At 36.6% G+C, this 10,656-nt stretch overlaps 1 protein-coding gene across 2 annotated transcripts in view; it reads right to left on the bottom strand.

The window, feature by feature from the left end:
* Positions 1–7,793: 7,793 nt before the first annotated feature.
* The window catches only part of LOC117434713 (inactive serine protease PAMR1-like), a 54,089-nt gene continuing 51,226 nt past the window's right edge, over positions 7,794–10,656 (bottom strand). For both annotated transcript variants that reach the window (XM_034906761.2, XM_034906763.2), the window contains one exon: positions 7,794–10,410. In XM_034906761.2, coding sequence (XP_034762652.2) covers positions 9,880–10,410 — 531 coding nt within the window. In that variant the 3' untranslated portion in view covers positions 7,794–9,879. The remainder of the gene's footprint in view (positions 10,411–10,656) is intronic.

Genomic DNA, 10,656 nt, shown 5'->3' with positions numbered 1-10,656 from the left:
AATTAAATCATGTACATTTACAGTAGGGCTTATCCTTTGTAGACAACTGCAATGCTGTTTTCTGGCATTCCAGGAAAATGTTTTCTACACAAAACAGTTTTCTGGAAGTAGTAATATTCTATTTTTTAAATGTGTAATTGGCAGAATACCAAAAAACATTCAAAGCTTATATGTAGAGCCCTGTGTTTTTCGCAAATACGAAATAGCACAAAATAAAATGAAATGTAACATATAAAACGAAATAAAACACAATGCAAATATAAAACTAAATAAAAGAAAAATCATTATAAAGCAAACATAGAATGACATTTTTAAATTGGGAGGTTTATACAAAAAAATACTAGTAGTTGTCAAGGCTCAGCTGTTACCATAGACACGATCTGAAGGGAAATGGAAGCTCTGACTAGCACTTGCGCAGATGTATAATTTGAAGTGAGATGTTTGGGAATTCAAATTGTGATGGAAGAGAAGAGACATTTGTTTCTAAAATGTCTAAACCCACATAACAATTAAACAACCCTGCAAAGAATTTAAGCATGAGGGGATGTATGCAGCTGATGCTGACAAAACAATGATGTGCAGATTTTGCAGCTATGGACTGGAATGGGAGTTGAAAATGTATCCAGATGTCAAACCCCCAGCTTACACTGGAGCCCTGCTTCAGTGCAATGTGATTGAAATAGAAATCCTATCGTTTTTTTTTTTTAAATGGGTAGATTGCTGTATGTGCAATTATTATGACAGCCCCACAATAGTAATGCAGTGTAAATGTGTATATATATATATATATATATATATATATATATATATATATATATATATATATATATATATAATCTTATTGTATCTGTATAGAGGGCATGGGCAGTATTTACTGTAAATAGGCAGTTAATTAAAAAGAGTGGGGGACTGTACATTACCGTTACTGCCACTAATGAGAAATGATGGTAACTAAATTATTGTCCTGTGAGGTCTGTTTATGTCAAAATGTTTAATATTAATATTTATGTAATTAATATGTATGTAGTTAAAACATGATGTGTACTATACTATTATTGATATGCATCTATTTGAGTGGTTTTGTTAATAAAATGCCATTTGTGAAAAATAAAACTAAATAAAACTAAATTTGTGAAAAACAAGATAATATGATAAAAAAATTAAAATAATTTCATGGGTCTGTACTTACATGTTATGGAATTTTATAGAGGTAAACCTGATGTAAAGAGGTAAATTTGATTTCTCATTCAGTCCCTTTCTGCAGTTAACTTTCATGTTCTCTCCCTTGCTGCTCGGCTCTTCGTGAGTCGATATAAATTCTTGCTAACGCCTTTTCATATATACAGTGCTCCCTCGATATAACGCGGGTCTCGGGGGACACACAATATGATCATTATAACCGAAAGCTTTTTTCAAAGTGGCCTCTCTAGTTCCCTGGGGTTTGAGATTTGTCCTCTAAATCACTGTAGGAAGAGTGACTTAAAAAAAAAAAAAAACATAACAAGTGATCTGGCTTTTCTGTTCCGTACCACATTATGGATCATTATTGCTGTGTTACCTGCTTGACAATGTGGGCAATAATCCTTACACTATCAGTGCACTACAGTGGCCATTTTGAAAAGAGCTTTGAAACAGACTAAAGTTATAAGTGTAAAAAGTTGTTAGGATGTTAACTATGAAAATAAAAATTACAGGTGTATTATTTAGACAGTTGTAGCAACACATAGGGACGTGTAACACTATATTTAAACAGTTGTAGTAACACGTGGGGATGTGTAACGCTATATTTAAACAGTTGTAGTAAGACGTGGGGATGTGTAATGCTATATTTAAACAGTTGTAGTAACACGTGGGGATGTGTAACGCTATATTTAAACAGTTGTAGTAACACGTGGGGATGTGTAACGCTATATTGTTTGGAAACCCGCTACTTACTCTTTAAACTGGGTTCCCACAAAGTGTTTAGGTTGTGTTGAAGCACGACAAGCACATCGGCCTCATTTGGCCACCCAAGAAAGCGCTGTGTACTATCCTTGTATTGTTTGTTAAACATTTTTGACTGCATATATATTTATTATAAACCTATTATAGACGTACATATATAATATATACAGGATTTCCTTCAGCAAATCTGATCTCTGTAGTCTACGAACAGAGCTAAAATACCAGCACTTTAGGTTAATGGTGTAAAAATTATCCAGTCAAAATGTTTAGTGCAGTATATATGTTAAATATTTGTAATAAATCAACAATAGGCTACCCTACTCACCCACATTTCCCACTACATATTATTCTTATAATATTAATGATAATACTACTACTGGTACTACTGAGAAGAAGAAGAAGAAGAAGAAGAAGAAGAAGAAGAAGAAGAAGAAGAAGAAGAAGAAGAAGAAGAAGAAGAAGAAGAAGAAATACCTGTATCTGAATTCCGCAGGGACAGTGCAAGGCTCTCACCAGTAGAATGTGGATATATACCTATATTTTTGTGGTTGTGGTTATTAGGGATCCAGTATACCAGTAGTCCTTATGAGTTCAACACACATTTTTCAGAAGATGCTTCTCCACCCAGGACTTTCTGGAGCTTTGTTCTGTAAGTCTTGCAGCAAGCTGATGTTAAGCCCATATTTGTCTTTTTGAAAAAAATGAGTGGAAGCAACAGTTTTTTTTAATGTTTTTGTTCTTTTAAAGCAAATCTTGCTGTGAATTAGGTTTAAGAGATTTTACTTAAACTCCATAGTTGCTGAAGCCTGGTGCTGTTGGTACAGAAACATTTAAATATACCCTCCCATATTTTAATATTAATTAGGTTATTTCCATTTGGAAGGAGAATTTCTCTAGCTAAAAGAAAAATACATGGAAACCGACGCTACCCGAAAGTATTACCAAATTAGAGTGAGAAAAAGGTGAGACTTATTTTTCTTTTTCCATGGAAACCCCGCCATAGTTAACCTTAACTAATACTTTAAGTGCAGTACAGAAACGAGGACCAGCGGACACAGTTGGAAATTAAATGGAGACACAGGACAAAGGGAAAGAGACAAGTGATATGGAATGGGTTACCTAGTCATGTTGTTGAGGCAGAATCACTTGGATCCTTGACATTTTTTTTAAAATCAATCACCTACTCGGAACCGGACAAGCTTAGATGGGCCTGAATGGCCTCCTCTTGTTCGTAAATGTTCTTATGTTCTTCTGCCATTTTCTATCCGCTGTTTTCTAAACAGTTTAAACAAATGCTGGTCCTATCTTCCCCCTACATTCCTCACATTGAAATTCTGTCATTGATGTGAGCTGTGAGCGGATTTCTGCAGTGCCAATCCAACCTGAGAACTCACAAGTCCTATTTAGATTTTCTTTTGGAAGGGCTCCTTTTCAGAGGAACAATATGCCCACTTACAGGAGCTCTTTTTCTACCCCAGCCTTGAAGCTCTGTGCTGTAAGTGCGCTGGAAGACACTACTGCTTTTATTACCCATCATAGCTGGGTGAGCACTGGACAGGCCAGGATAGCGAGAGACTTCAACACGAAACACGGTGAGATAGAAAGCGAGAGGCTGACACAGAACAGGGAAATTGACTTGAAATTAAATTGACTAAGGCTGATGGGTCTGGAACTTCCCGGTTCTCAGTTTTGACATTTGCACATTGCAAATGTCAGCTGAGACTCTCCTATGGTATAAGAGTGTCTTCTTGTGAGTACTTTGGCTGACCACCACTCAGCTTTCAGGACACAGTGAACCAAAGCAATGAGATCCTACAATGTGCCCCACAGCGTTCAGCCTAATAATACAATATAATCCCTTGGAGTCTGTTTCCAGCAGTGGAATTATGTGTACTGAGCACTTGTCTTTATTAGATATTAGATCTTGACAACTTGACAGTAATATCTGTTTATATCCTGTTTAACTGTGGAGCACCTGTGTATCACTCTGTGGGCCAGCAGACAGGCTCCCCTCATAAAAGCTTCAAGTTATATACCATAAAATACTATATATAGCATCTTCATGCAAGCATCCTACACCGAAAGCACCCCCAGCCAAAATAAAATCTCATAAAAAAGAAACACATACTGAATTAATACAAGGGGGAAAAAATCCATGTTACTTGTGATGAACCTAGAATGTGTTATGTCTGGCAGAGGAAAACTAAACACTTTTAGCCACAAGTCTTTGTTGAATAAATTAAAACCAGCCTCATTTTTAACTACATTTAATAATACAGGTTTTTATTGTGCTGTTTATTTTGTGTATTTATCATTTACTATGTATGCAACATCTATTTATCAATTTTGTATCTGTTGTATATCTTGTAATATGATTGTGTTTTCTAAAACCTAAATAAATAAAAAAAAATAAAAAAAATAAAAAACGATGCATCTTTAACCTTAAAAGTAGCAAATGTCTTTTGAATTTCCCTTCCATTTTGAAATAATTCGGGGTTCTGTTGCTCCATTAAGTGGTTCTATTTTTTCTCTAAATCTGCGTTTATCTGCTTTGAGCTTGTTTGGAGAATCATAAACCATTAGACAATGTGACCTTTCAACTCTGCCAGCCCCACCTACGCTATATACATATCGAAAACTTAACATGGTTTTGGAACCAGTGGTATAGCCACGAAATCTGCGCCTATGTGAATGCCAAGTTTAAGTACATTTATAAAAAAAATAAAAAAAATAAACGTCAACTCTGCGCCCCGAAGGCGGGTGTTTAAGTTTAGGTCAAATAGTCTATTTTTTTAATACCGCAGGCTTTAGCCAATCAAAGCAAAATAGTCATTGTGATGCAATATTTGGGTGGGATCTTCTTCTCATACAACGAATCATGTGCAAGCCGTGTTTGATTGACAGCTTGTGAGCAGTTGGCGCAGATCTGTTGAAAGTGTTGAAATGTCCCAGACGTTACCGCATAGTACAACTTTATTTTAATGTGCATTTTAGTAAGTTAGCAGTAGTGCCGCTGCCAACATGGCAAAACAAATATGCACACACTTTTAAGAGTTTAGTTTAGAAGAAATGCTCGAGTGAACAGGAGTAAGACAGCTGGCTGAATGCTGACAGAAATAACTTAACATTGCTTTCGTTTGATGAGATATGTGCGATTTTCTGGAGTGACTATATAACTGCAAGCCCCGGCGCTTTTATCCTAAGGTGGAGAGGAGATGAGAGGATACTAACTAGGCAATTATAAGTAATTGACTGACGCATTGTATTTAATATAATTGCTTAAAATGTAACATTACTGTGTCCGCGATGATTTGGTGATGTTGCCTGTTTGACTTTTTAAAGTGCATGAATAAGCAAGTACATTTATTTGTTGTCTACTTCAAACAGTTTAAATGGTTACATGGGAGATATACTGCTTGGCAGTTTTCCGTCTTAAACATTGTATTTTGCCAACTAATGTGTGTGTGTGTTTGGAATGTGTACTGTAGCAATGGCGGGCGTTGGTGAATCGAGAGCTGATTTTGTAAGCAAAAAATAAAAGTTGGTTTCAGCTTCTAGCAATTTACCTTGAAATGTGTTTATTTTCCTTACAGTATTTCATACCGTGAATTCATACTTTTATCAGCGCCGAGCATTTGGTTACTACGGCAACGGGGTTAAACAAATACCGACTTCATGATTGGTGCTCGAGTCATACTACAATGACTTAGCGAGTCAGTGGCATGTATGATGTTACAATGTATTAATAATTTGAAGGTATATGTGGTTTTAAAACGTAATAATTATTTCTACGTAGTATTAGAAATGTAAAGAAATATAAAACCTGGGTTTTGTCATTTAAGGTTTGCCGTACTTTTCTCCGTTGTAAGATTTATTTTAAAGGCAGCAAAATATGGAAATTGCACGTTGCTTTTCATTAGCGTGTCAACATAATTTTAAAAGTTGCTGAATTTGTCACTCAAGGTTGTTTAAAAAATCTATTTTTGTCTGCTTGCTAACAATACAGTTTTTTTTCTCTGGGGATTTTTTTAGTTTCGGTTTGCAATTTTTTTGTCAACTGAAACGTTTTTTGTGTGCAGTGTGTTTGTTTCTGTAGGTTGTATGCATATGTGCTTTGTATTTGTAGTGTGTTCGTGCAACTATTATAAACTGCCAAGAATGTTGGCCTTGCTTCACTCGGCACCGTTCATTTTCAATATTGGCCACTTTGTTCTGCTCAAACCCGGTGGAGATATTTGATGTATTCAGAGTTTCAATTGATTTAAATCATGTTTGTAATGTAAATTATTTCCTGTGACGTCACCTTTAGTACTTGCCCGTCCGCCTGAAGTTGGGGCTCACCCACATTTCCATTTCTAGCTACGCCCCTGTTTGGAACACTACTGTGTTTGTACTAGGAGGATACTATTTTGGTTTCTTTTTTTCTTTTTCCCTCTGCTCTGTCAACCCAAAAGAAGGCATTGTGATTTCATTTATAGCTTGTCTGTGCGATATTGGAGTAAAAATGGGCCGATGTGAAGTGGAAAGCAGATTGCGTAATATAGCGCCTGAGTCTGAGATAATGACTGTAATCTTTTCCATGTGACCATTTCCTCTGTGTGTTGTGAGGGGCCCAGTTTGTTTTTTCATGACAGATGTGACACTGGCCAAATAGAAAATTAACACACATTTCCAGCTTTCCACATTCAGAAATCTGAGTCAAAACGTTAAATGCAATTCTCTTGAAAAGCCCTGAAGAGAAGCTCTAACAAATGGCGTGCTGCTACCCCCTGCTGGGGAGTTCTGTGCACTGCAGTGTTGACACTGAGGAAAAGGCCTAGACTGCTTATGCATTTATTGAGTTTGAATCATGTGTTATCATGCTGCACTGTGTTTTCAATGATCTACCACGCTTTTACTGTGACGTTATCTTAACTATGGCATCTTCAGCTTGGTAAAACAGAAATAAGTCTGCAGTATCAAGAAATAGTACAAATTACAAAATAACAAATTACAAAAAATACATTTAAAATGGTTCTTATTATAATTATGTATTTACATAATTATAATAAGAACCATTTGAAATGTATTTTTTGTTTACGACTGTAAGTCGCCCTGGATAAGGGCATCTGCTAAAAAATAAATAATAATAATAATAATAATAATAATAATAATATAAACATTTAAAAAATAAAAACAGGTGAAGAACACAGGAAATGAATAAGAAAGATAGATAAAACACAAAATTACAAAAATGAGCAAGTCAAATAGATAAAAACAATTATATTTGTAAGTCAGGTTAAAATGAACTAATGTATTCACGTCAACCCAATACAAAGGGTGATCAACACATAGAACTGTGGTATTTGCTATATCTACTAGGGGCAGAGTGTTGCAGGGGGCAGGTAATGGTACTCTCTGGTGTACCTGATACACTTTAAAGGTAGATATGAGTCGAACAGCTACATTGAGGCCACAGAGGTGCTTTAAACTGAGTTTTAAAAAAACACCAGGATTTGATTAATGAAAATGCACCTGGATGTTTTGACCGAAAAATAACATAGTGCAAAGTGAATTGAAACAATAAGTATAGCCTTAGTTAAGATAACTCAGATATTTCATTTCCATTCTGAGATTCTCTTACGCCAGTACTGCATCTAGAATATATGTGCAGTTTTCTACTGCCAAATCTTTAGATTTCAAACTACATCCAATTTTCTTGCCTGATTTGCTTGCACTACAGTTGTTTCAGTGTGGGGCCAGCTCTAGTGGTACATGTGGTACAATGCCGTGCTCATAAAACTGTCCTTGGGTGTTATTATAGAAGCAAACAGACATGTACACTTGTACATACATGTGTAAATGTTTTATTAGAATAACACAATACAATTTATTTACAGGTCGACAACTCAATCAATTACAATTAGAACTTAATAGGTTACAAGAAGGTTCACACAGAAAAATCTACATAGTTTGATCTAAAGAGTTATCAACAACATTTGGTTAAAGTTAGTTTAAGCTATTGCACCTAAATATATACCTGATCATTGCTTTGTGAACTGCATAATATAGTAAAGCACATCTTCTAAACCTGCTCCTCATAATTGCATATTCTGGTTTACTGTATTCAACTGATAGACACATCAAATTAATAACACAATGAATCTATGGGACCTATTTCTGGTTGAACCTCCCTCTGTATAGCATTTCAGACGAGGTCATGAATTCAGGTGGTTTTTGCTGTGTGGTGTAGTACTGGAAAAGTACAGCAGATAGCAATACCGGGGAGTAATGTCTAAACTGATAATCATAAAGACAATGTAAACACAGCTGGAGCCATGCGGGGAGAGACAGCAGAGGATGTTGTACACAGTTGGGTTTCTAAATCAAAGACATACATGGCAATTCTTCAAATAGTTCAAGTCAGTGACACTGATTATTGTTGCCTTTAAAGAGTAAGTAGCGGGGTTCCGAAAAATATAGCGTGCTGCTACAACTGTTTAAATAACGCACCAGTAATTTGTATTTTCATTGTTAACATCCTGACAACTTATTACACATAACTTTAAAGTGCTTGAAAGCTCTTTTCAAAATGCCTGCTCTAGTGCATTGATAGTGTAAGGATTATTACACTTGGGTTTTTTGTTTTGTTTTCCTGTAGTTATTTAGTGTACTAGAGCGGACATTTTGAAAAGAGCTTTGAAACAGACTTTAAAGTTATAAGTGTAAAAAGTTGTCAGGATGTAAACAATGACAAGAAAAGTTACAGGTATGTTATTTTAAAGAGTTGTAGCAACACGTGGGGACATGTAACGCTATATTTAAACAGTTGTAGTAACACGTGGGGATGTGTAATGCTATATTTTTCATAACCCCACTACTTACTCCTTAAGTTAACTTCGGTTTTAAAAAACATCAGTGTGAAGTCATTATTTAGCACAGCCTCCATGATTTAAAGAAGCCACAAGAGACTTTATTAAAAATCCCAGATTATAATGTGAAGTCTCCCATGTGTACTGTATAATATAAAGTTTCAGGCATACTGTATGACACACACCCTTTATTAAGGACTGTATTGAAAGGCACATTTCATTCATGGTGTTTGAACCAGAACAACACTTCAGTACTGGAAGTGAGTTCGCTTTTTTCTTTTTTTTTTTGCAATAGAATAGCTAGGGCAGGATAATTGTTACCTTTACAAACAACACAGTGGTGTGTGTCTATTGATTCTTAAGAGGTTTAACCATCACTATATGTATTAACTGGTACAGTTTTTACTGTGCTGGATTTAATAAACTACAAATACAAAATAAGTGAGATCTAACTCAATGCATTCGCTTTATAAAGCATTGATTAAATAAATTGAAAATACACACCAAAATTGTTCCAAACCAGTTCAATGGACAACAACATTTTTAAACATTGTTACTTATTACCAGCATAAGCAAAATTATCATTACCCCCGCAATGTTTGGACTAAAGAACTAGAATGAATAGGAAACAGAAAGCAGCAGAAACTTTAATTAATCAGAAATGAAATATATGCATATCCTCAAATTACAAACATAAAAACTAAAAATTAATTAAAAGGTCTACAACATAAGAGACAAGTGATACTGTTGCTCGTACTAATGCTACGCTAAAGTCTTCATTAGAATAATTTCAGTACTACTGAATGTTTATTTTATCTGGGACCCACCATGTCACTTGGAAAGTATGTACTGAATGCCTCCTATCTTCTGCCTGTACTGAATGTACTGAATGCCTCCTATCCTATGTTCTATCTTGTTTTGCACTATTGGCAATAATGGCTTGAATATTCCTAAAACCAAATACAGGGCCAATTACTGAGGTCAGACCTGATCTCTTCTGTGGTTGTATCATGCCTTCTTGTAGTCTATGGACAGGAATAAACCCCAGTCCATGCAGACATATTTTAGGAGAAAGAAGGTCTTATTATTTCATGTTCTTCTCTATCCAGTCCTTGAAACTGGCAACTCTCGTGTATGCTGTGTAGAGCCCGGGGCTGCAGGCTTGTTCATATCCCCAGCTCACAAGTCCTAACAGACGCCAGACCACCCCGGACTGCTGCTGCCCACCTGGCGACGAGGACGAGGTGGCTGTCGCCACAGCAATGCCCCCAGTGTCAGAGGGGCAGATGTTGGAGAAGCCGTGAGGGTGTTCCCTGGCACAGAACATGTTGTCGGAGACGCTCACTGAGATGCCATTCTGGGCATACTGACGCTCGCACGCCACGGCGTCACCCAGCTCAATGGCGCCCACCCGCACCGTCTCATTCTCGTGACTCAGGATGGACCATCCAGTGACAAAGCCCTGCGCCTCAGTGCCCTCCCCATTGTGGGACCCGGGGAGGCAGGCTGGCTGCACTCTCTCGCTGAGCCGGGCCTTGTCCAGCAACTTGACCACCGCCAGGTCCGAGTCCAGCACCAAGGGGTCATAGTTAGGGTGGACCAGGATGGCAGAGATCTACAGGGCAGGAAGTGTGGGAGTTATTGTTTTAATGGACTGGTGGTGTTACAGGAAGCAAACTTGACATTAAAGTTACATTTATTAATTTATTAAAGCAGCTGTTGGTGACAGAATTTGATAACAAGAAAAAATAACAGATTTAGCTTTTGAAATGACAAATTAAACAAAATTAAATATTCTTAAAAACAGGAAACGGCCTTAAACTTGTCTTTTTAGGCTGAGTACTGGAGACACCACTATCCT

This window comes from Acipenser ruthenus, chromosome 28 (assembly GCF_902713425.1).
Source record: "Acipenser ruthenus chromosome 28, fAciRut3.2 maternal haplotype, whole genome shotgun sequence".
NCBI lineage: Eukaryota > Metazoa > Chordata > Actinopteri > Acipenseriformes > Acipenseridae > Acipenser > Acipenser ruthenus.
The sequence above is the reverse complement of the archived record's forward strand: the minus strand, read 5'-3'. Positions and strand labels throughout refer to the sequence as shown.